Below are 27,130 nucleotides of genomic sequence, written 5' to 3'. Positions count from 1 at the left end.
TGTGAAAAGCTAAGACTGTCAGTTTGAGCAGTCAGGCACCCAAATCTGGATTCCTTTGCTTGAATGAGATTGAGATATTTGAACTAATAAAATCGGCCACATGAGGTCTCTGTTATTTCACAGAATACAAATGCATTTTAGAAGTATCTTTCAAATCAGATAATTTCTCATCAAGTGCAAGCACTGAAAATAATGTCAGAGATCTAGTTTACTTTTTGGAATAATATATTCCTCCAGGAAAGAGAGAAATGGGAATGAAGTTGAAGCTGGAGATAATGAAACTGAGTAAGTTGTATCCTACTAACGAATGCATCTAAGCATCAGCCAGGTGTTTCAACTGAGACTCAGGAAGCTAGAATGAAAGCATTTCAAGGAATCAAGCCCAGATAACTTGGCCTACCTAAACACTATCTAAATACCAAATTAGATTAAATTATAATACACTGCTGGAATTCTTGGAAATATATGTAAGCTCTTCACTGAATATATAAACAAGTTTCAAATCAGGTTCTGGTGTGAAATGTGAGCAGAGTGTCATCTTGGTCACAGGTACTGTGGAGGCCTGTGGTCTCCTGCGAGCTTTGCCAGCAATGCTCTTTCAGAGCCCCACGGCACAAACTCTACCTAATCAACAAGCTCCTCAATGGTGTAAATGCTCACTATGATTCAGCCCCATTTAAATATGTAAGTGAAAAAAAATTCAGAAATGAAGAAAAGGGTAAAAGTTCCACCTAAATAAAGTGAGGAAAGATAAAATGAAAACAAACTTGTGTTAAAAACCAACTAGTAGAGAGTCAGGGAAAAACAAAATCACTGAGGTCAAGAACTGAGTTTCTCCCATATAAGGAAATTACGAAACTCATGAAAACAGCGACAAAGAAAGCATTGTAGAAACAGAAGGTGGAGGCAGCAGAACTTCATTTGGTTACTATGTTTAAAGTGCCAGAATTTAAACGAGAACTTGTAAATTTAGAAACTCTATCAAGTTCTTCCTATCAACTCTCTGATTTGTACCTGTTTCCACAAAACAAGATTCAATAGCCTACAATATTAGTGGTAATATTTAATTTCTTGACTGTCGGGGGACTGGCATTTTATGAAGCTGTATGAGAATGCAGGTAGATTCTATTTGCTCACCTATAAAGTCACTCGGTTATTCTGCAGCTGCGCAATTTGGTACTTCGTGAAATTACATACTATAGCTTTCACAAGGTAAGATACAAATCTGTTTAATAAATCACTACGGACAGCTTTGGGATGCTTAGAAAGCTAAGGAGCCCAAAATTCAAGTCTAGAACTAGGAAAATAGATTACTGATCCTTCCCCAAAGCAGTGAAACCAAACAATAAAGACGGAGTGAAGAGGGAGCTCAGTCTCATTCCTATACATGAGACTTTTCAAAAGTGCAACTCAAAAAGTCTTCTCTTTCTTTGGTGAGGCCTAATCCTGCTACTCAGGGACATACTCAATTCCACAAAGTCCTTCACTTTTCAGAGCTACTGGACTGATGGACATCGACTATACTGAGGCTGCTTTAGGCATGGTGCGTGCAGTTTTTGAGCAAATGCAAGCACTGGCTCGGTGTGGGATTCCTGCACTGCACCCTGCAGCACCTCATGGAATGATACATACCTCCATTCCCCCACTGAAACGTGAACAGCGGGAAAGCCAATCTGCCTTTCTTTTAATGAAAAAATACTCGCACCGTTATTTTTTTTCTCCACTTAAAAGCCTATGTGTGCTCTGTGAAATGCCTGTCAGCTGTATTCCATCAGGCAACCTCAAGCCATTATTCTTTAAGATATCAGTACACAGGAGCAGATGCAGGGAGCTAATGTATATGGAAGTAAACAAGAGTATAGCTCTGAAAAACCCACCCTCCCAAGTGAAAATGCTACAAAGAGCACAGAGGAGAAATGGAATCACAGCTCTACCAGAGGCAAGAGTCATTTTCTTCCAAAATTTGCTATAAAGACATCAATAAACATATTAATCACTGCTGGAATCTTCTTGCTGGTCATTTTTATATTGGCTCTTAAAGGTTCTGCACTATATTCTCCTCAGTTTAAGGTTTCTGTGACTCAAAGCTATTGGAATATCCACTATAAAATATATTATTATAGAAATACTATATACCAATCTCAGATAAGTACCTGGATCAATCTTGGGTTTCATTTCTTAGTTCTATGACAAGGAGCATAAATTTGAGCCCTCTGTTCCTCCTATTGTTTAATGTAATACAAGACTCTAGTCAACAGACACACACATACCACTTTAACATACATCATTTGCCCTACAGAACTATATACTTTTAAGAATGAAGAGGTAAACAACTGACACCAGCTACAAGCAGTTGTGTGATGCGAGGCAAAGTGAAGTGGGAAAGGAGGAGAAAGAAGGGAGGCCAAACCAGGCGACAACAACAAAACCCCATTCTTCGAGTACTGAGTCTGTTAATAGTACTTATTTGCCCCAATTTTATAAAAATGAAATAAAAATCAGAAAAGGGTAAACTGCCTGATTATTTCTTCTTTTATATTCATTCGTTCTTAAAAGTTAAAGTAAGAAAAAAATATATATATATTTAAATGGAAAGTATACCAATTTCACTTTATTAACCTAATTCGGGATGGGATGAGGAGAAAGGGGCTGAGGTTGGGTATGAAGGACGAGGGTTAAAACTTGTGACAGTAAAGATCCCTTCAAAATTCTGGTGCAGTCCTTGATCACTGCAGCCTAATTGTCGGTCAACAGAGTTGAACTCCACAATACTGAAAGCAGACTCCTGTTCTCCATTGCTGTCCAGTGACTCTTCAGTTACAGTGTGATGAGGTCTACCAGGTTGCCTTTAGGAGGAGTCATGCTGTCAGGAAAGAAATTTACTAAGGTGTCAAAGAGCTGAGTTCTTTGAGCATACGTGTGATCCACATCGGAAAAGCCTGGTAAGGGAGAGATACAAAGAAACTCATCCATTGTGTCTAAAACATGTTAACAGAGAAGCTAGTTGAGAAAAACAGCAATGTATAAGGGGAAAACCAAAAACTCATCTGATTTTAAAAGCAGATAGACATGGGCTATGAACCCAGTTTTACTACCTGGCAGTGGTGTGATCTTAGGTAAGTTAATCAGACTTTCTGCAACTGTTTCCACAGCGGTAAATTTGTGTTAATCTTATTTACTTCATGGTGATACTGTGCATAGTAAATGCAATTATGTGAGAAGCCCCTGTTCTAATGATTGGCTAACTAATCATTAGTAACTAACTTATAATGATTTCTCTTCTTTCCTTGACAAACATTTTTCTCTTCTAGTCCACTGAGGCAGTTTCACCTTTTTCTGACTTTATAATGCTTCTGAGCCACTAAAATTTTTTTGATAGTAAAAATACAATAAAATCAGGGGTACCTGGGTGGCTCAGTCATTTAAATGTCTATCTCTTGGTCTTGGCTCGGGTCCTGGGGTCAAGCTCTGCGTTGAGCTCAGAGCTCAGCGCAGAGTCAGCTTGTCCCTCTACCTCTGCCCCTCCCCCAGCTCTCACTCATAAATAAAGAAAAAATATATATATATATTTTAAGATTTTATTTATTTATTTGACAGACAGAGATCACAAGTAGGCAGAGAGGCAGGCAGAGAGAGAGGAAGGGAAGCAGGCTCCCTGCTGAGCAGAGAGCCTGAGGCTGGGCTTGATCCTAGGACCCTGAGATCATGACCTGAGCCAGAGGCAGAGGCTTTAACCCACTGAGCCACCCAGGCACCCTGAAAATCTTTTTTAAAAAAAAGATTTTATTTATTTATTTGACAGAGATCACAAGTAGGCAGAGAGGCAGGCAGAGAAGGGGGGGGCAGGCTCCCTGCTGAGCAGAGAGCCCAATGCGGGACTTGACCCCAGGACCCTGGGCTCATGACCCAAGCCAAAGGCAGAGGCTTTAACCCACTAAACCACCCAGGTGCCCCAATAAATTAAGTCCTTAAAAAGTAGAATAAAATCAAAATGAAAAACATACTAAAATCACTTTCTTTAGAAGGTGGTCTAAAATCATTAAGGTCCTGAGAGCTGGAAGTAGGATCAAAGAACTGAAAGAATTACCTGTACAGTAACGTAGAACATCCCTGGCACATAGGAAATGACATGCATTTATGGTACTAAGCACCAGGCTCTCTGCCAGGCACATATCATGTGAGAAACAGAACAATGACCTACTTTTTATCCAGATAAACATTAGAAAGTGGACATTCTTAAAAGGTGGAGACCATGAACTAAAGGATTTTTCCCCTCCTTTAACCTCTATTAAACATTTAATTTTCAAGTTTATTCCGGCCAAAGGAATATTCAGTGAGATGCTTCCTTCCTTTAGTCAGCTGGTATATATTGATTTAAGCTGCTTTAAATTTCTTATGTACATATGAGGTAGGAAAGTAATAAAATAAACAAAGTAGTCTTTTGATTTCCCTGTTCATGAAATGGCTGAGACATGAGAGCCCTACTGAGTACCTTAAGACACAGATATAGTGCCAGAAAGTTATATATGCCTTGATACCCAATGAAAATTATTTCAAACTGGACCAATGTTCACTCAACTTACAATATAGTTTTAGGTACATTCTGTTTTTTTACTCTTGTAAAGAACATGAACAGAACAAAACATTGCCAAGGATACCAGTTTCCTGGAAGGAAAATAAACAATGTTTCAAGAAAGGAACATTCCTTTTAATTAAAAAAAAAATTCTTTTACTATTATTTTAAGTTTGAGGGCAAATGTTTACATCTTTGGAGCTTTAAGATTTAACAAAGAGGGGCACCTGGGTGGCTCAGATGGTTAAGTGTCTGCCTTCAGCTCAGGTCATGGTCTGGGGTCATGGGATTAAGCCCCACATTGGGCTCTCTGCTCACTGGTGAGTCTGCTTCTCCCTCTTCCTCTATGATCTCTCTCACAAAAAATAACTAAAACCTTAAAAAAAAAAAAAAGAAACTGTATATTAAAAAAAAAAAGATTTAACAAAGAAATATGAAAATGAATGGAAGGAAATACTCCAAAATGTAAACAAATGTTATCTCTGAATGATGAGATTATTTTTTTCTATTTTATGCTTTCAGAGTTTTCTAAAATTTTGAAAAATTTCAAACTCCTAGAAGCATTTCAAGAATAGTACAACGAAGACTCATACACCCTTACCTAGATTACTCAAGCTGTTGAACATTTTGTCACGTGTTCTCATTCTCTCTCTTTGTATGTTTGCACCCCACACATACTTTTCTTGTAGAATGATTTGGGAGTAAATTGTACACATTTTCACCCCTAAATACTTGAGTTCATTTCACCTAAGAACATCACTTAAATAACCACTATATATTAAATTTAGGAAAGTTAACATTTTTGTCGCAATCATCTTTTTTATAGTTATTTTCCCTATTCATCTAAAACTCAACCCAGTATTTAGTTTTCTTTGGCCTGGAATAGTCCCTCAGCCTCTGTTTTTTATGATACTGATACCCTTGACAAGTACAGAGCAATTATTTAGTTGTAGAATGTGTTGAATTTGGGTTGTCTGACTGCTTCCTTGAATCAGATTAAATTTATGCAGTTCTGGCAAAAATACTATCAAAGAGATACCGTGTCCTTCCCACTGCATCATGTCAGGAGGCACAGGCTCTCAGTTAACCGTGAACTCCTGATCAAACTGGTATCCGCCAGATTTCGCTGGTGTGAAGGTGTTGTTTTCTACCACGGCAATTAGTAAAATACTTTCTTAAAAAATTTTTTTTAAAGTAGGCTCCTTATCCACCATGTGGCTCTACCTCACAACCCTGAGATTAAGACCTGTGATCAAGAGAGTCAGACGCTCCATGGACTGAGTCACCCAGGCGACCCCAGCAATTAGTAAAATATTGATAAGAATAGCCTGAAACTATGTGAATTTCCCAACAATATTTGCCTTCACTGATGATTCTTGCTAAAACAATGATATGTTGCTAAAACAAAACAAAACAAAACACTGATAGTGTTTTCCTAACTCTACAATTCCTTCTGCATTTGTTGACTGACACTAAAGAGCTTTTCTTTTTTCCTCCATTTTATTTGTTTGCACGACTATGTACTCAGATCCTTTCCTTGTTCAATATATCATATTTATTACCATCATTATTCATTTTAATACTCACACTGTCCCAGTTTTGGCGAGCAAGAGCTCTTTTGAGCTTGTTTCTGTGTCTTTTTTAATGCTCCCATTAATTTTTGAGCACTTCCTTATTTCCTGGCAGAGCAAGATATCCAAGCTCATCTTTACACAGCTCTGGAATCAGCCATTTTTTTTAAGGAGCCCTAATTCCTTTTAGTGGTGAGTGACATTTAGGACTAAGATCAGTTGCGTTAATTGCCAAAGGTGGTGGTGTTTCTAGACCTGTACATATATGTGCACACATATTATACACAACTTTTTTAAAAGCAGATTATGAATTCGTGATTTCACTGATGATTCCCGTGTTTTTTAGAACTCGACAGGATTCTTCCTCTCCTTAATCCCATTCCCTATTTATAGTATCTCCTTTCTCCCACTAGGAAAATTAATCTCTACACCATCATATTTACTTATTTGTTCAACGTAAAATACACAAAACATGTTCCAGAATTACTATACCCATACTATGACCAACAAAAAAATTATACACATTTCTTTACTTTTATTGTCTTTGAATATATCCAAAAGTATAGTCTAAGCATTATAGTATTGTACTGAAAAGGTTTCTCTCTTTTTCCCCCTACGGTGTGGTAATATAACCAACTGTAGTCAACTTTAGGGGTTTCCCCCTTGTTTTACTTTCTATATTTGTAAAATTGTCATAATAGGTTTTATTTTTAAGAGAAGATATTGATTTTGATGTATTACTCTAATGAAGTAATACCTATGTAATACTAATATGCTACTAATAAAGTACCTATGTATCCTAATGAAGTAACATCGAACAAAATTAATGTATTTTTATGAGATTAAATAATTTAAGAGGGAGGGAAGCACTGAGTTCCTACTCTATCCCAGGTACTTTATATATGATATTTCATTTTTTTTTTTTAAAGATTTTTTCTTTATTTATCTGACAGAGATCACAAGTAGGCAGAGAGGCAGGCAGAGAGAGAGGAGGAAGCAGGCTCCCTTGCAGAGCAGAGAGCCCGATGTGGGGCTCGATCCCAGGACCCTGGGATCATGACCTGAGCCGAAGGCAGAGGCTTAACCCACTGAGCCACCCAGGTGCCCCTCATTCTTTTTTTTTAAGATTTATTTATTTGTCAGAGAGAGTGAGTGAGCACAGAAGCAGGGGGGAGTGGCAGGCACAGGAAGAAGAAGGCTCCTGGCTGAGCAAAGAGGCCAGTGTGGGACTTGATCCCAGGATCCTGGGATCATGACCCCAGCTGAAGGCAGATACTTAACCGACTGAACCACCCAGGTGTCCCTGACCGCATTTCATTCTAATGAAGAAGTTATCATAAAGTTATCATAAACTCTCCTTTCAGATGAGACAACTTAGGGATATTCAGTCTTTGTAAGACCTCACAGTTAGGGCAGGAAGAGAATAGATTGTGAACCTGTGTCTATCTGACTCCAAAACCCATTTATTTATTTTTATTAACTAATATTCACTAAGGGCTTAAATTGTAGGCAGTGTGCCAAGTTCACTTACTCCTTAAGAGAACATGTTTAATTAATTTATTTTTTTACTTAATTTTTTTTCTCTTATTGGAGTATATATAATTGACATACAGTGTTATATTACTTTCAGTTATATAACATATTGATTTTGACTTGAGAAATCTGTACATAACTCAATGCTTCCCATGATTAAGTGTGGTTACCTCTGAATATGTTTTACTTTTATTTACCATTTACCAATGAGAAAATTGAAATTCACACTATTATTAGATGAATGTTTAAATTGTGGCAGATCTTATTATGGAATACCATGTATTACTTATTAAGAATACAATAGATCTAGTATAGTTTCTTGCAAACATCTCCAAGCCACATCATTAATTTTAAAATGTTATGTTGTAGAAAACGTATTTTACACTGTGTAATAAATAAAACCAGAACACACAAAAGTATAGGTCTGTGTGTAGGTACAGTCCATCTTTATTACGCAGATTCCTTATCTGTGCATTTGCCTGCCCACTAAAACGTACCTGTAACCCCCAAATCAGTACTTGTGGCAGTATGTGGTCATTCACGGACATGTGGAGAGCAGCACACATTTGAATGAGCACAGGCAGATGCTGTCAGCTAAGGGCAAACTGGGTCATGCTCTGTGTTCTTTTACCACCTCTCACACTATAAACAAGTGTCCTTTTCAAATCTACCGGCTTTTTATTTTTTACGTTTTTGTGCTTTTTGTTGTTACTTCACTGCTTTACTATAAAGGTGCCCAAGCATAGTGCTGAAGTGTTATCTAGTGTGCCTAAGGCCATGATGTGCCTTATGGAGAAAATGCGTGTGTTTGATAAGCGTTGTGCAACATTAATCAATTATATAAAGAACCTAACTCTGTGTCCCATAGGAGAAATGGTTTAGTATTCACTAATTCAGTAATTCTTATGACTTTGCAGAATATAACTACTGTAAGTAAAGAGAATCACTGTATTTGCAGGTCTGTGTATGTAGCTGTGTGTGTATGGAAAGATCTGCCAGATACGAACGATTACACTTGAGAAGAGAAAGAGATTGAAGAAAGCTGTTCAAGGAGAACTTTAAGCTGGATCTGTACTTAAAAGTTAAAAAAAAATACATTAAAAAGAGGTAGGCAGTAAGAAACCCATCAACAGTAACATGACTAATTAAATGGCAGAGCTAGGACAAAAAACGGTAATGTAGATTCTAAATCTCATACTCCTCCATCAGTGTTTCTCTCACTTCATTTTCATCATAAAATGGAATGAGGAACTAATCACTCAGAGTAGCAGACACTGGTTAAAGCTCAGTGAGAAGTAGTATAGTTGGTTTAGAGTGTGAGCTCTGAAGCCATAGGATTATAGTCTGTATCCTAGTCTCGCCATTCATTAGTATTATTCCTGGGCAAGTTACCTAAGCTTCTCTGTGTCCCTGTTTCTTCCTATATAAAGGGGATCATAATACTAACTACTTCATAGGATTATTACAGAGATTAGATGAGTTAAGACCTGTACAGTGCTTAAAATAGTACCTGGTCCCATAGTTAAGTGCTCAGTAAATACCAGCTATCGCTTTATCACTACTACCACAACCAGAAATGATAACTCTAAAAAGAAAAGTGACCTATTAGGAACACACACACACATTTTAATATTTTATTTATTAGAGAGAGGGAGAGCATGAGAGAGAGCAGAGAGCATGAGTTGGGGGGGAGCAGCAGAGGAAGAGGGAAAAGCAGACTCTCCACTGAGCAGGGAGCCCAACGTGGGGCTCTATCCCAGGATCCCCAGACACCAACTGAGCCACCCAGGCGCTCCTTCTTTTATTTATTTATTTATTTCCTCCAAGATTTATTTATTTGAGAGAGAGAGAATAAGGAGAGGCAGAGGAAGAGGGAGAGAGCATCTACAGCAGACCCCACGCTGAGCAAGAAGCCTGACACCGGGCTCAATCTCACCCTAAGATCAGCACCTGAGGCAAAACCAAGAGTAGTAGATACTCAACCGACTGTACACCCAGGTGCCCCTAGGAATATACTTTTAACTTAACATCTTATACAGACTAGGTAAAGTTTCCTACTTACAGTTAAGAAGAAATAGCAAGAATTCTCATTTTTCTCCTGGATACAAGTTTGTTGATCTTTCTATAGCTAATAATAAACTTTCTGTTATACAAAAAGTACCTATAAACATATGGGCTACAGACAAGAGTCCAAAGGAAGTGGATATAAAGTATAAAGGCTAAAAGGACATAGCAAATGCTGCAAAATTCTTAGGGCTCCTCATTCACAAATGTCAACACAATGATAAAAAGCACTATTTTAGGCATCAAATGTTTTAAACGTCTCTCTGAATTTGCATTTTGCACATCATATTTGGACTCTAAAAGTTTTAAAAAGAGGTGTGAAGATCAAAAAAGGCAATATGTTCTATAGACTAGATTTTTCCTACCTGTCACATACTTTGCTGAAAATATGCTTAAATCGCTCCAGTGTATACTTTCTGGAAATAAGACACAACTCTATAAACTGGCAAAATGTCTGAGTTCAAGTTTAAAAGTTTAAAACCCAGAGCCACCAGAAGTTTTAAATTCAAGATCCCCAGAGGCTGCTTTTCTCTGAAGTCAGTCATTTTTCAAAACTAAGATAATGTCAGCTATTTGTAAAATGCTTTCCATCTTTTTAATTCTTTTTTAAAAAAAGATTTTATTTATTTATTTAACACAGAGAGAAAGAACACAAGCAGTGGGGGGCAGCAGGCAGAGGGAGAGGGAGAAGCAGGATCCCCACTAAGCAAGGAGCCCCAAATGGAGGTCAATGCCAGGATCCCAGGAACATGACCTGAACTAAAGGCAGTCACCTAACCGACTGAGCCACCCAGGTGCCCCTAATTCTTTAAATTACATAGGACATTAATAAATACTTTCATTTAATTCTCAATAATAAGTTAAGATAAACAATTCTGGAGGAAGTCAGTCATAAAGTTTGGTGGAGGCAAATATTTTTGGTGAATTTAGAAAAAATGAAATATTTAGTTTATCTGCACATGAAAAATATATACATTTAGGGACACTTGGCTGGCTCGGTCAGTAGAGCATGTGACTCTCAATCTTGGGGTTGTAAGTTCAAGCCCCACACTGGGTGTAGAGATTACTTAAAAATGAAAGTCTTTAGGGGCACTTGGGTGGCTCAGTCATTAAGCAACTGCCTTCGGCTCAGGTCATGACCCCAGAGTCCTGGGATCAAGCCTCACATTGGGCTCCTTGCCTAGCAGGGAGCCTGCTTCTCCCCATGCTTGTGTGCCCTCTCTCTCTGTCTCTTTGTCAAATAAATAAAATCTTGAAAAAAAAAAAAAGATAAAAACATCTTTAAAAAAATGTATACATATATACATGAAATGACCCATTTGGTTTCAGTTTTTAAAAAAAGATTTGTTTTATTTATTTCAGAGAGAGAGCGAGCATGTGAGCATGCACATGCATTAGCGGGGTGTGGGGGAGGAGGGGGAGGGGCAGATGTAGAGGGAGAGAAGCAGATTCCCTGGTGAGTACAGAGTCCCATGTGGGGCTCAAGCTCATGACCTGAGATCATGACCTGAGCCAAAATGAAGAGTTGGACACTTAACTGACTGAGCCACCCAGGTGCCCCAAGGTTACATTTTTAAGGGAGATAATAATAGTACTGTGAATGGAACGCTGTTTTATCGTGCTAAGTGTTTTCCGTAATTATTTCATTTAATTCTTTCAACAACTTGAGGTAAGTATTCTTATTATCTCCATCTTATAGATGGAGAAATTAATTATTAGAAAGGTGACTTGCTCAAGTCACTTTTGAAATTAGCAAGCGGCAGAGCTGATACCCGAACATAGATTCTGATTCTTAACTGCTCTCCTACACTCTCATCTCTTAACTATGAAAGATACTGCCTCCCTTCAGACAAGGTAGAAAATAAAACCCTGTAGGAATTTTCTTTTTGTATTTTTTCCTATTGTTTGTATTGTTCTCTGAGGTTTGCTTGGAATCCAAGAAAAACAAACTGTTCCTGATAAAATATATTAGCTGGCAGTGAACAGGACAGAGACCAAAGAAAAGAGTTAAGTTAAAGGTAAAATATTTGCTGACACCAGCCTAACATATTTAAATAACTGCCAAGAAATTCTTGTTCTGAAGGCTAAATATAAGTCAGCCAGAGAGATTTTAGTGCTGCCCACCAAAAAAATAAAGATAATGGCTCTGGGCTTTGGTATCTACACATAACAAGGCATGTGCTTATTCAAACAGAATATCTATGTGCCAGGGACCTAATTCATGTATCACTAAATCTGTTTCAAATGATGAGATTCACAAGGGTAAGGACTTTCTAAAGTAATGCTTACTTATATGTAGGTTCTCCATCATAAGGTTAAGATCTTTATTAGCCTCAAAACATCTTCGTGTATGGAATGGTGGTAAATGATTATCTGAATTTTCAGAGAACCTATGTTTTACAGCAGCCTGCTCAGTCCTGCCCTGTGGAATCCTAAGTATTCTGGAATTAGGACTAAAGTTGCCTAGATCAGTGGAGAAGCCTTAATTATTGGTTATGGAGCAAGAAAGAGCAAAACCCCAAGGAGAATTCCTATTCTTTCCCATCCCACTGAAAAACATCAGAATTATATATGCTATTTTTTTTTCCTTTGAGGTAGGGTTCACCTTTAGGAGACGAAAGGACAAACAATGAAAAAATTAAATTGATATTCCAAAATGTTATTTTATTCCAGAGATAAAGAATAGTATCTATATTACATATACTGGAAAATTTCGATATTACTGCCCACTTCTAAGGCAAACAATAATAGCAGTGGCATCAATGGAATTAATAAGCATTCACTGTGGGACTGTATTTTATGATGACAAGGGGAAAGCTGGGAATTCCCATACTTCAAAAGCCTACAATCTTGTTGAAAAAGTAAAGCTATCATAATGACTTATCCTAATGAAAAGATTCTTAAAAATTGACCTGAATAAAGCTCTGGATTGTGGAACTTCTACAGATTCCCCACTTCACTACAGTCTAGCTTACTTTATTAATAACTCTCATTAATAACAAATGAGAATACTCCTAAATGAAGACTGATGCCCCTATCTGGGGTGTCTAAGAAACACTGGAGTTTCAAGTAGAACATTTATTAAACAATTAAGATAACAACACTCATAAATTCCCATTTTCAGTAAAGAGGTAATGTATTTTCTTAGATCTCAAAACAATATTTTCACTGCCTACCCCATCAACAATCTGTTGATCTCATACAATTCCACAAAGGACAAACTGAGAGGAAAAGTCATTCAACCAAGAAGTGTTACCTCATAGTGAGTGTATCAGTAATATACAGCTTATATTCCAAAATAATGCTATACAAGTTTATTTAATTGGATCATGCTTCTACTGCCTTCCGTTTGCATAATAACCCAGCAACTGGTGTAACAGGAACTGCAAACTAACCCATGAACTGGTGACTGATGCATGGAAAGTAACTTTGTAGCAGGTCATTAGAAAATCTGCTTGCTACCTTGAAACTTGTACCATTTTCTAGGGAACATCTCACCTGATGTTTCATTTAAAAGCAACTCAAACCCAATTCCCCAAATGCAAGGGCATCTAAACTGGATAAACTATGCTGGAATACTTACCTAGAGCTGTAAAGTCTGAACCAGATTTGAACAGAGCTGAAGCTAGGAGCTGGAACTGTGGAAGAAAAATAGAAGCAAATTAGCTGGCTAAGCACATTAGAGAAAAATAACACCATTTACTAGCCACTGTATGTCTCTGCACATGTGCTACCCCAATCTATTCACCAAAGAGTAGCAAGAACACTACATTTAGATTAAAGAATATGCTGATTTTTCTACTGGACTGCTTTCCAAATACTGGACCAAATCTTGGAATTATTTTATTTTTGAAATGTATTAATGTACTGTGAACAAACAACAGATCAATTGAAATTGAGAGTATTTAGAACTATGGTACTTAATTTGGAGAACTATTTATCTTTATCTTGAATGAGGATGCTGCAAAACAGGTAAATTAAAGGAAGAGAGTAGACCAATGAGTAGAATCTCAATGGAATTACTTAGTGCTCTGTAAGACCTAAGTGTTGATACCACTGATTCCTCAAGATGTATTTTATACCTGTGCTTCCAGCCTTTAAAATTTCAGGTTATCAATCACATTAATATTTGTTTTTGTTTTTAATTTAAAGATTTTATTGTTTTATTTGCCAGAGAGAGAGCCCAAGCGGGGGGGGGGGGGAGGCAGCAGGCAGAGGGAGAAGCAGGCTCCCTGCTGAGCAAGGAGCCTGATGCAGGACCTGATCCCAGGACCCTGGGATCAGGACCTGAGCCAAAGGCAGGCACTTAACCAGTTGGGCCACCCAGGTGCCCCAGGTTAGTATTTGTTAAGCCTTGGTGAATGGTCTTCCTAAAGGAATTATCTGAGCAAGAGTTAGGAAAAGAGGGAGCCTCAGCAGGGAGCCTGCTTCCCCCTCCCTCTCTGCCTGCCTCTCTGCCTACTTGTGATCTCTGTCAAATAAATAAAATCTTAAAAAGAGGGAACAAAAGAAGAATGTAAAATCCATGGGTTTCTGGTTGTTGTTTTTTAAATATTCTGGGTATTAGTCCTCTGTCATATATATTTACTGCAAGTATTATTTTAGTCTGTGGCTTGTCCATTTTTCAAAGGTCTTTTATGAAATTTTACTTCTGTTGAAATCTGAACTTATCAAGATCTTTTTTTTTTAAAGATTTATTTATTTATTTTAGAGATATTGCATGTGTCAGGGTAAGAGTCAGGAGGAAAGGGGAAGAGAGACAAAGAGAGAGAATCCCTAGCAGGCTCCATGCCCAGTGCAGAGCCAAACCCAGGGATCAATCTCACAACCCTCAGATCACGACATGAGCTCAAATCATGAGTAAGACACATCACTGACTTCTGACCCAGGCACCGTGTATTTTTTTTCTTTTATGGTTACTGCCTTTGTGTCATGTCCAAGAAATCTCTATCCCAAGGTTATACTTCTTGAAGTTTTACTGTTTTACATTTTATATTTAGGCCATCTTAAATTAGTTTTTGTGTAAAGAGTAAGATAGGGGTTGAGATAACAGCACCATTTGTTAAAAAGACTACCAAGTCCCCAATAGACTTGGCATCCTGGCCAAAACAAACAAACAAACTAACAAACAAACCTGACTACATCCATGTGGTTCTACTTCTGAACTCTGTTCTGTTCTACTGATCTGTCTAGCCTTAAGCCAGTACCACAATGTCTTGATAATTGTAGCTTATACAGAATTCTGAAATCAAGTAGTATGAAACTTCTAACTTTGTTTTTCTGTTTTCAGGAGTGTTTTGACTAGTCTAGGGCCTCTGCTTTTCTATATAAATTTTATAATCAGTTTGCCTGTTTTTTTCAACAACAACAAAGAAATCCAAACTTGCCTTAATATTGATAAGGACTGCATTAAAGTAAAAACCAATCTGGGGGGAGCGCCTGGGTGGCTCAGTGGGTTAAGCCTCTGCCTTCAGCGTGGGTCATGATCTCAGGGTTCTGGGACTGAGCCCCGCATCAGGTTCTCTGCTCAGCAGGCCTGCTTCACCTCCCCTTCTCTGCCTGCCTCTCTGCCTACTTGTGATTTCTGTCAAATAAATAAATAAATAAATTTTTAGAAAGATTATTTATTTATTTATTTGACACAAAGAGAGAGAGATCATATCAAGTAGGCAGAGAGACAGGAAGAGAGAGAAGGGGAAGCAGGCTCCCTGCTGAGCAGAGGGCCTGATATGGGACCCCATCCCAGGACCCTGAGACTACCACCTGAGCCAAAGGCAGAGGCTTAACCCACTGAGCCACCCACGTGTCCCAATAAATAAAACCTTAAAAAAAAAAAAAAATCTGGAGAGGATGGGCATTTAATAATCCTTAATCTTTCAATCCATAAATGTGATCCCTCTCCATTTATTTAGGTCTTCTTTAATTTCTTACACTAGACTTATTACTACATATTTATTCTGGCATTAATATAAACAGGTTTAAAATTTTCATTTTCAAATTGTTCACTGCTAATATAATTTTTTTTTCTACTGACCTTGTATTCTGTAATCTTGCTTACTTCACTTATCTTAGTATTATTGTTTTGTAGATTGCATGGGGTTTTCCATGGACACAATAATGTGATCTACACACAATTCTCCTTTCTCCTTTCCATTCCATATACTATTTCTTTCTTTTTTTTTTTTTATTGCATTAGCTACAACTTCTAGCACAATGCTGAAGAGAGGGTGTCTACTGACACTCTTTGTCATAATCTTTAGGGAAAATGTTTCACAATTAAGTATAGTACTAGTTATGTTTTTCATAGATGCCCTTTATGACATGTAAGAAGTTTCTTTCTAGTTTGCTAAGATTTTTTTTTTTTTAATCATAAATGGGTTTTGAATCATGCCAAATGCTTATTCTTCACTTACTGAGATGATCTGTGGTTTTCCTCCTCCATTCTGTCAGGGTGGTGAATGACTGATTTTCAAATGTTAAACCAACCTTATATTCCTAGAATAAACCCTCACTTGGTCATTGTGCATTAACCTTTTTATATATTGCTGAATTCAATTAGCTAAAATTTTATTAAGAATTTTGCATCTTCATTCACAAGAAGTCTATAATCTCTGCTTGTAATGTTTTTGTTGGGTTTTTAATATCAGAGTCAATCTGCTTCATAACAGAATTGAGAAAGTGTTCTATCTTCCTTTGGTTTCTCAGAATCTATGAAGAGTTGTTATTTTTACTTTCTTAAATATTGACTGAATTTACTGAGAAAGCCATTTAGAACTACAGTTTCCTTTGTGACAAAATTTTTTCTTTTTCTTTTTTTTTTTTAAGATTTTATTTGACAGAGATCACAAGTAGGCAGAGAGGCAGGCAAACAGAGGAAGGGAAGCAGGATCCCCGCTGAGCAGAGAGCCCGATTCGAGGCTCAATCCCAGGACCCTGAGATCATGACCTGAGCTGAAGGCAGAGGCTTTAACCCACTGAGCCACCCAGGCACCCCGTGACAAAGTTTTCAATTATAAATTCAATCTATGTCTGTAATTGATATGGAGTTCCTTAAGATTTTCTGATTCTTCCTGTGTCTGTTTTGTTGTGTCTTCTAAGAAATTGGTCCATTTCATCAAGTTGCTGAATTTGTTGACAGCTGTTCATAATAGCTTATTCCCTTTTTATGTATATAGGGTCCATAATGATGCTGACTATTTTCACTATTTTTTTTCCTTTGTAAGACTTGCTATTTTATTCACCTTTTCAAAGAACCAACTTCTCACTTTTTAAATGTTTTTCTACTGTTTCCTATTTCACTAATTTCCTATCTTCTACTTATTTGAGGGTTAATTTATTCCTGCTTTCGGACTTTTTTTTTTTAAATACTGCGTTTATTTATCTGAAACAGAGAGAGAATGAGATAGAGAAGTACGAGAGGGGGGAGGGTCAGAGGGAGAAGCAGATGCCCCGCTGAGTGGGGATCCCAGTGTGGGACTTGATCCTAGGACTCCAGGATTATGACCTGAGTTGACTTGAGCAGTTGCTTAACCAACTGGGCCACCCAGATGCCCCTTCTTTTCTGACCTCTAAGGTGAAAGATAAACCTATTGGTTCTACATAAAAAGGATAGGCCAAAAACTATTATTTTAATGATCTTATTAAGCAGAACTGTTATGTACTGGCCTAGGATTTTTTAAAATTAATTAATTCTTTTTAATAAACATATATTTTTTATCCCCAGGGGTACAGGTCTGTGAATCACCAGGTTTACACACTTCACAGCACTCACCATAGCACATACCCTCCCCATTGTCCATAACCTCACCCCTACTCCAACCCCCCTCCCCCCAACAACCCTCAGTTTGTTTTGTGAGATTAAGAGTCACTTATGGTTTGTCTTCCTCTTGATCCCATCTTGTTTCATTTATTCTTCTCCTACCCCCTTAACCCCCCATGTTGCATCTCCACTTCCTCATATCAGGGAGATCATATGATAGTTGTCTTTCTCCGACTGACTTATTTCGCTAAGCATGATACCCTCTAGTTCCAACCACGTCGTCACAAATGGCAAGATTTCATTTCTTTTGATGGCTGCATAGTATTCCATTGTGTATGTATACCACATCTTCTTTATCCATTCATCTGTTGATGGACATCTAGGTTCTTTCCATAGTTTAGCTACTGTAGACATTGCTGCTATAAACATTTGGGTGCATGTGCCCCTTTGGATCACTACGTTTGTATCTTTAGGGTAAATACCCAGTAGTGCAATTGCTGGGTCATATGGTAGTTCTATTTTCAACATTTTGAGGAACCTCCATGCTGTTTTCCAGAGTGGTTGCACTAGCTTGCATTCCCACCAACAGCGTAGGAGGGTTCCCCTTTCTCTGACAGGCCTAGGATTTTAATAGGTACTAAGTGATATTACACAATCTGAATAAAGTCAGATATGAATAACCAACTATCACCTCAACGTGTAAAATGCTGGCTGTTCCAAGGCACCTCAAACTGGAGATAGCAAGTCAGATATGAATAACCAACTATCACCTCAACGTGTAAAATGCTGGCTGTTCCAAGGCACCTCAAACTGGAGATAGCAGCCAACATTATACTCCTGATCCCGATCAGGAGCCCTGGGTCTACCCAGAGGCTTCTCTTTTCAGTTGATATTAACTCCATTTACTAATGCTAGTAACTCTGGAGTCCTTTCTTTCAAACCCTACATCTAACTGATCGTAAAATTCCATTGGTTTTACTTTTTTAAGTTTTAATTTAAATTCCAGTTAGTCAACACACGGTATAATATTAGTTTCAGATGTACAATATAGTAATTCCACATTCCCATACACCACCCAGTACTCATCACAAGTGCATTCCTTCATTCCCATCACCTATTTAACCCCTCTCCCCCCAACCTCGTGATAACCATCCGTTTGTTCTCTATAGCTAAGTCTGCTGGGGCACCTGCTGGCTCAGTGGGTAGAGTGTGTGACTCTGGAGCTGGGGCTGCAGGTTTGAGACCCACGTTAGGTGTAGAGAATACTTTCAAAAGTCTGTTTCTTGGTTTGCCTCTTATTTTCCCCCTTTTTGCTCATTTGTTTTGTTTCTTAAATTCCACACATGAGTGAAAACATATGGTATTTGTCTTTCTCTGACTTATTTCATTTAGCATAATGCTCTCTGGCTCCATCATACCATAGCAAATGACAAGATTTCATTCTTTTTTAATGGCTAAGTAATATTCAATTGTGTGTGTGTGTGTGAGTGAACTGATGGCTACTTGGACTATTTCCATAATTTGGCTATTGTAGATAATGCTGCTATAAACATCAAAATACACCTATCCTTTTGAATTGGTGTTTTTGGATTCTTTGGGTAAACATCTAGTAGTGCCATTGCTGGATTGTGTGGTAGTTCTATTTTTAACTTTTTTTTAAACTTTTTTTTTTTTTAAAAGATTTTATTTATTTATTTGACAGAGAGAGATTACAAGTAGGCAGAGAGGCAGGCAGAGAGAGAGGAGGAAGCAGACTCCCCGCTGAGCAGAGAGCCCAATGCGGGACTTGATCCCAGGACCCTGAGATCATGACCTGAGCCGGAGGCAGCGGTTTAACCCACTGAGCCACCCAGGCGCCCCTATTTTTAACTTTTTGAAGAACCTCCCTACTGTTTTCTGTAGGGGCTGCACCAGTTTGCATTCCCACTGTTGGATCCACCTTTAATATATATTGAGAATATGGTCTACTTTGCCTCTATTTCTACTGCTGATACGTTATTGAGAATATGGTCTACTTTGCCTCTATTTCTACTGCTGATACGTTGGTGTGCACTACAATAATCCCTTGCTTCAATTTCTACCATCTCCCTTAGAGGTCTCTCTGTCTCCATTCTTATTCTCCTCTAGTCTGTTCTCAATACAGTAGTCAGAGTGATCTTAGATCTTAGTGATCTTAAGTCAGGTAAGACAGAAAGCAGATCACATCACTCCTCTGCACAATACCCCACCCTGGCTCCTTATTCATTCAGAGTGAAAACCAAAGTCCTAACACTGACTTATGAAGTCATTCACAATCTGATCTCCCGATCCTTGCTCTTAACTCTCTGACCTCATCTGTGACTAGTGCCATCATTCTTACCTCTACTCCAGCTACCGTGGCCTCTTTGCTGTTCTTCTACACAAAGCCAGGATGCTCCCACCCTCAGGTCTTTGTTCTAACCCTCCCTTTGCCAGGAAATATCTTCCCCAAATTATCTGCTTACCTCACTTCCTCACACCCTTCAAGTCTCTGTGTACATCTCATTTCTAAATGAACCTACTAAGAGCATCCTATTTAATAATGCAACTCTCCAGTTCTCACCCCTTCTAATTCTGGTCTTCCTTTACCCTTTTTATCTCTAATTTTTCCTTAATACCTATCATTACTAATGTACTTTATAATTTGCTTATTTATTAAGTTTATCATCTCTCACCACTAGTAGTTAAGTACCACCCAGGTAGGTATTTTGCTTGGTTCACCAATATTTCCTGTGCCTAGAAGAATGCCTGGCATACTGTAGGGACTCAATACACATCTGTTAAATGAATGACACCAGTACTTTGGAAGCTCAGCAGAAATGTAATTAATACAAAATGTGCAATACTGGCTCAAAACTTGTTTTTCTCATTCCTTCTCTATTATAGAATCTTCTTTGAAAACAGCAGAATTAAGTTAGGCAACCTTCTCTCAGGCCTTTTCTAGAAAAAAATACCATTTTCATAAGGTTTATCAGCAGCTCACTGCCAATTTAGAATCCATGTTCTGAAGACTGAAGGAAAGAAAAGAATCATTATTTGGTATAAAGCTGGTAGTCCACCATCATTTTTCCCAATAACAGGCATAATGATGATCGTCATCAGCCTCCCAAAAAAGAGAAAAATCTAAAAACTACTTCTAGTTGCTGATACAATCACTAACATAATAAAAAAATTTGTAAAAATATACAGAGAGAACAAAAACAAGCTTCCACAAAAAACTTGGAATGATATAAGGAAAGTGAAGCTCTATATGCCTTACTACTGAGAAATATGCTAAGTATGTATCCTAGAACTGTCACCAAAGGATTTCTTTTCTCAAAACAAAATCCATTTACACATTTTTAAACAAAATAATACTCTTATGAAGCAGTAATCCTCAATGTCAGGAGTGAGGATTCTGTTCCATAAGAGCAGAAAGGAGAATCTGGGGGCAAGGGTATTGTCCTCAGAAAGTCTCTGAAGCAATTCCGACAATGACACACACGCACAGCACCACTGTAGCTAACTTCTGTTAGGGTTAAACAGCTCTTAACAGATAAAGCTTTTTTTTTTTAATTTTTTTTTTATTTTTATTTTTTTTAAAGATTTTATTTATTTATTTGACAGACAGGGATCACAACTAGGCAGAGAGGCAGGCAGAGAGAGAGAGAGAGAGGAGGAAGCAGGCTCCCCGCAGAGCAGAGAGCCCGATGCGGGGCTCGATCTGAGGACTCTGGGATTATGATCTGAGCCAAAGGCAGAGGCTTTAACCCACCGAGCCACCCAGGAGCTCCAACAGATAAAGCTTTTAAAAAGCTTTCCACTTTTAAAAAACGTTAAGTCTGTGGCATACAAAATCACAATTTCAAACTACCGAAGAAAGGAGAAAAGGGAGAAACCTGCTACCAAAATTTTAAAAATGGCTCCTTTGAACTTGAGATACCTCCCTGGCCTGGTTTTTCCCATTAGCTTAGCTTTAAGAACAAACTGTCTGTTTTCTTTGGCCTACTTGCAGTTCACACAGCTGAATTTATTTACTTTGCAATATTTTGTTTTGTTTTAGTTTTAAAAAATAAGAGAAAAATGAATGTTCCCAGGTGACAGCCATTTTAGATAGACTATGGAGAAAACACAAGGAAATCTATTTATAACTTTCAAATGCATGGTCATTTATAGACTCTTCACAATTATGTTTTAGTTATAAGCCGTAACAGCTGAAACCAAACATATTCTGCTACTTGGCTGAACTCTGATAATTCCCCCATTTCGGAGAGTATCATGAACTGACTGAAGACTCAAGGAGAGACAATGAACTGCCCCCTTCAGGGGGGTTCTAGAGCATGTTCTGATTCTTCGCCTAGAGAAGGGTTTTAACTAATACTGACAAAGAGTAATCAAACTTATTTTCACAGTAGGCAACTATGAAAGAGAATCTCTTTGTTTTGGGGCCAAGGGCATGCAGGCTCTACTGCTTGAAAGTATAATGAACCTGGTACCTGAAAATGATCTAACATTAAATCTGAAACCTGTGTCACTGCTGAACAAGAAAAAAGCACTGCTTGATGTTGCTATTGAAAAGCCAAAGCAAAGCAACTGAGAACAGGGAAAAAGATGGTATCATCAGCACCAGTTCTGTGAGTGGAAGGTAAAATGGATTGCAGTTCCAGATGTTGCTAAATGAACTATGAACAAGGATGTCTGGCGAAAGTTAAAAGTGACAGAAGGAAATCTCAGCGGTGACTAGGAAGACCAGCTGTAAGACCATGAAACACTGCACGTGTGTTCACACACACACTGCAGATAACCAGGTACGCCCTAAAACATGACATCTCCTTAAAACCCTTAAAAGTAATGATCTGCTACTCATTTCTCAAGATTAGGGACACGCGATAAAAGAAGTCAGTAGCCTGTAGTTGAACTACCCTGCTACAACAATCATATAATATCAAGGCAGCAGGGATTCTACTCTCACTAACCTCTCTTCACTTTCTTCTTACAAAAGAGGAGAGTTTTCTTTTTTCTCTTACAGGATTTTGAAGTATCAACAGGAAAGTTTATATCGAGCCATTATGCAATCTTTAAGAGAGAGAAGCATGGGACTATGGAAGTAAAAATTTCTATTTCCTTCCCAATACACAAAAGTAATGTCTAAGTTAAAACCTTAAACCTGAGAATCCTTTTCTTAATGGATTAAGGGCTTTAGTAAGCCTACTCAATTTTTATTTCAACTGCTCTGTGCTACTTTAAAAATTATTAGTGTCATATTTTCTTCATCATCCTTTAAACATCTAAGAGAAAAATCAGCAAGTTAGAAAGACTTTTTTTTTTAACGCTCACTTTCTGAAGTTTATTACCACCTTTACCTCTTTTGTCTCTTCTGGGTCTGAATGATCCACGGTTATATAAAGATCGTTTTGTAAATACTTCAAAGCACTAAGGGGATCCATTTGGGCCTTTTCTTCAAACCTAGAAAATGCAAACAAGAATAATAATTGTCTGGAGTTATGGGAAAACACAGAAATGTCACTTAGACCTGGAATGGAATACTCTGTGTCTGAGGAGTCACATGGATATCTAACAAGAGCCCATGTCTGGGACTCCAGAAGGACAAACACTGCCATGGAGACGGTGTAGCTGCGGAGTCCCCGGGGATATACTTGGTAATGCCAGGTGGGCACAGGCAGTCACGGTGCTAGGGACCGGGGAGGAGCACTTCCTACCCTTCTCTTAGAACTACAAAATAAGATTAAAACTACTATGAAACATAGTGAACATGTCAAATATTTTACATAACAAAACTGCAAAAGAGCCAAATGTGTTTCATAAAAAACAAGTAGAGCTAAAATAAAAACACCTGGTTTGATCTGTGCACTATACAATCCACCAGAGGTGCCTAACAGGGTACTCAGAAACAGAAATGAGTATAGTTTCTTTTCCGGAGTATCACTAACAGTGATTGAAAATATATGTATTTTAAAATGATTAAATATTTTTAATAATATTATTTCCTGTCTCAGTCAAGAATAACAACTGCAGCAACCACTTATCAAGCATGTCTTGTGGTAGACACTGCATTGAGTATTTTACATATATCACTTCATTTACCCCCACTCTGATGACAGTAAGTTTTATCATCACTTAAAAAAAAAAAAAACAGATGAGAAACGGAGGCTCAAACAATGAACTTGGCCAAGATAAGAGCTAAAAAGTGGCAGTAGTAGAATCAAATGCAGATCCATCTGATTCCAAAGCTGAAACAATGAATTAGTTCCGTATCAGGAAAAAAGTCTGTTTGAGACTATTTATCTATTTAAATCTTTTGTTATGGCATAATTATACACGGATTTATTTGTAATAAGCTGGTATGCTTTTCAAAATATTGTACAGAGAGACAGAAAAGAGGACATTTAGTTTCATTTGGGGAAGGAAAATAATGAACCTTCTTCCACAATGGTGTTCAGGCTGATGGCATCAATAATTTCCTGTCTTTAGAGCTAATCTCAGAGATAGAGTACCTGTATTTTAAGCATGGCAAAGACTAGCAAAACATTACAGCTCTATTGTATCAAATAGTACCGTGATTGTCAGCTAGTCTTCAAGCCCTCAGATGAGAGAACTCCTTAGGCAGAGGTCATGTTACTCTACCACCTTGTCCAAAATGGGTTAGGTACCTGAGACAAAAGCAATCCTCTTGAGCTTGATCAGCAGTTTATAAAGTAGCCTGGCAGAATTATTCCCAATAGGGATACTCTTCCCAGGGAGCCCTCTCTAAGAAGATACTCTCTTAGATAATCTGAATGTGAGATACACAAGGACATAAAAGGCACACAAAACACAGAAGTCAGTAAACAGAGACATGAGATAGTAGGTAGATTCCTTCTCTTCCTATCCCTCTTTTCTTTCCTTTCTTCCTATTTATCTACCTACTCATTTACAGAGCCATATGTACCTATCTATCTGTCTGTCTATCCTTGGAAGCTATGAGGTTGAGGGAAAGCAGAATTTGTAGTAATGAGTAGAATAGGAGAAACGGGTAAAAAGAAGAAAGACAGAGGCTCAGTTACAAGGAAAGCTACTACAGTGATTCCTTGCTAGTAGAATTGTTCCAAGACCCTAAACAATTCTTCATTAGGCCTCACTGTTCAAAGGTTGAGGCAATGTCTGGATATTCTCATAACTTTTCTTTTAGTGATATATCCTAAGAATGTCTTTATCCTTTAGTCCCTGAAATAACTTAACAAACACACCTACCATCCTTTTAAATCCAGTCTAGAGATCCATTTTCCTAGAAGGTTTGTTTTCTCTCTTCTTTTTTTCTAAGCTTTCTTTGGCCTGCAAAAACTCATCACTGCATTTATGTCTGTAGTCTAGAATTCTGTTTCAGCCAACAACTGTGTCCTGTACCTAAAATAACAGGAATTAATCCTAATAAAAAGTTTTTCTTTTGTCTCTTTCTACCCTAAATTGTTGGTAAGTGCATAAATTTGAATGTTATAGGGAAAAATAATAGTGGCACTTTATTTACTGTACTGTGTGGTACCATTAAGAACAAAGACTTGTTTCTTGGCATATAGTGTATTTCTATCTCTACAAATTTATATTTTAACTAAATAGAATATATAACTGTTTTCCATAAGAACAATAATGAAAATAAACAAGCCAACCCAGCAGCATAGGGTAGGGTCCCACAGAATGAAATACCAGGTGTCTAATTTAATGTGAAATTTAAATAAGAAAGGTAATTTTCATGCTCTATTCAACTGATATAAACCAACTTCTATCTATTCTGCCTGCAATGCAGAAATGTTCCTTAAACTCTTGAATTCATCTAAAGATTGGTAGGAAAAAAGGTCTGTGTCTTTTCAAATATGTACAGTGGGCCGGGGTACCTGGCTGGCTCAGTCAGTAGAGCATGTGACTCTTTGATCTTGGAGTTTTGAGTTTGAGCCCATACTGAGGGGTAGAGATTACTTAAGAATAAAACCTTCAGGGGTGCCTGGGTGGCTCAGTGGGTTAAAGCCTCTGCCTTCAGCTCAGGTCATGATCCTAGGGTCCTCTCTGCTTGGCAGGGAGCCTGCTTCCTCCTCCCTCTCTCTCTGCCTGCCTCTCTATTTGTGATCTCTGTCTGTCAAATAAATAATAACATAAAATCTTAAAAAAAAATCTTTAAAAATAAATAAAAATAAAAATATATAAAATAAATAAATAAAATGGGCCTTTTGCTATCAGTTCAAATTAGTTGTAGACAGGAGTCTCAAGATGCTCTGACTGCCCTCCTTTCATACCCATATCCACCAAGAAATTCTGTTGGTGCAATCTTCAAAGTTTACCCAGAACCTTACTGGGCTTTCTTGGTCTCTTTCATGGAGTATCTCTTCTTCTGCCTTCCCTCAAATGGTGGTGGTCATCAAATAATGCCAACATCTCTCTATTCTTCTCATTCTAACCAAGCTCCTTTTCTTTACTGATCACTCACAAAAGTAATAATAACTGGCCCATGCCTTTCCTTCAAATATTAACACGTGGTCTCTAAAACCTGAAGTATATCAAACTGAGTTCATCCTTCTAACACACAAACCTGTTGTTTCTGAAGAATTTCCCATCTGAGTGAACACAGCCACAACCTCAAATTTACTCAGTTATTTTGGGAAAGCTGAGTGTGTTATACCTCAATGTAAAAATGTAAAATTCCTCAATGTAAAAACTTTTAATGCTCTCCTTTTACTCAGAGTAAAGCCAGAGACCCTTCACCAACTGTCCCCTTCTTAGCTCTCTGACCTCATTTCCTACCACAATTACCTCACTTACTCTGCTTCTACCACACTGTTCTCCTCAATTGACTCCTCAAATAATCCAGGCATATTTTTAACCTCAGAGCCTTGTCTATTACCTACCTGGAACACTTTTCCTCTCAAATTTCTACATGATTCATTCCCTCATATTCTTTATTTTTTTAAAAAAACATTTATGTATTTATTTCAGAGAGGAAGCGAGAGGGCAAACATAAGAGGAAGTTGGGGGAAGGGCAGAGGGAGAGGGAGAATCTCAAGCTGACTGCACTGAGCATGGAGCCTGATGTGATCTCACGACCTTGATCTCACAACCCTGACATCATGACCTGAGTCGGTTACTTAACTGACTGAGCCACCGAGGTAACCCTCCTCCCTTGGGTTCTTTAGGTCACTACTCAGTTGTCACCTTTGCAGTGAGGTCTATCCTAATATTCTTGTTTAAAAAACACATACCCAGCTCCCTCACTTGCACAAAAATAGTTCTAAACCTCTTTTAGTTCTTTTTCATAGTACTTATTAACATATAAATTCCTTATTATGTTTACTGCTAGTCTTCCTTCAGAAGACAGAAACTCAAGAGATAGGAATTTTTGCTTATTTTCTTCTTTGACATATCCACAGAGCCTAGGATAATATTTAGTAACTACTCAGTAGGTGCTCAATAAATATTTCTTAAATGAATGAAGTTTCATTGCTGTTTATAAAAACCCGCAGGCAATTGCTCTGACCATTTTACACACGAGCACAGTGATCTCCAGAAAGATTAAGTTACAAGGCTTGAAGATCAATCCAAGGTGCAGGTCTGATACTTCTTCCAATATAAGACATTAGCTCTAAGAAC

At 37.9% G+C, this 27,130-nt stretch overlaps 1 protein-coding gene across 2 annotated transcripts in view; it reads right to left on the bottom strand.

The window, feature by feature from the left end:
- Positions 1-2,583: 2,583 nt before the first annotated feature.
- MKLN1 (muskelin 1) overlaps positions 2,584-27,130 on the bottom strand; it is a 173,115-nt gene continuing 148,568 nt past the window's right edge. For both annotated transcript variants that reach the window (XM_045062993.1, XM_004741739.3), the window contains exons 16-18: positions 22,861-22,963; positions 13,325-13,379; positions 2,584-2,939 (exon numbers count right to left, since the gene is read on the bottom strand). In XM_045062993.1, the coding sequence (XP_044918928.1) occupies positions 2,818-2,939; positions 13,325-13,379; positions 22,861-22,963 (280 nt within the window). In that variant the 3' untranslated portion in view covers positions 2,584-2,817. The remainder of the gene's footprint in view (positions 2,940-13,324; positions 13,380-22,860; positions 22,964-27,130) is intronic.

Source organism: Mustela putorius, unplaced genomic scaffold, assembly GCF_011764305.1.
Source record: "Mustela putorius furo isolate JIRA1106 unplaced genomic scaffold, ASM1176430v1.1 tig00003845_pilon_pilon_pilon, whole genome shotgun sequence".
Taxonomy (NCBI): domain Eukaryota; kingdom Metazoa; phylum Chordata; class Mammalia; order Carnivora; family Mustelidae; genus Mustela; species Mustela putorius.
This window is presented reverse-complemented; position numbering and strand designations above follow the sequence as displayed.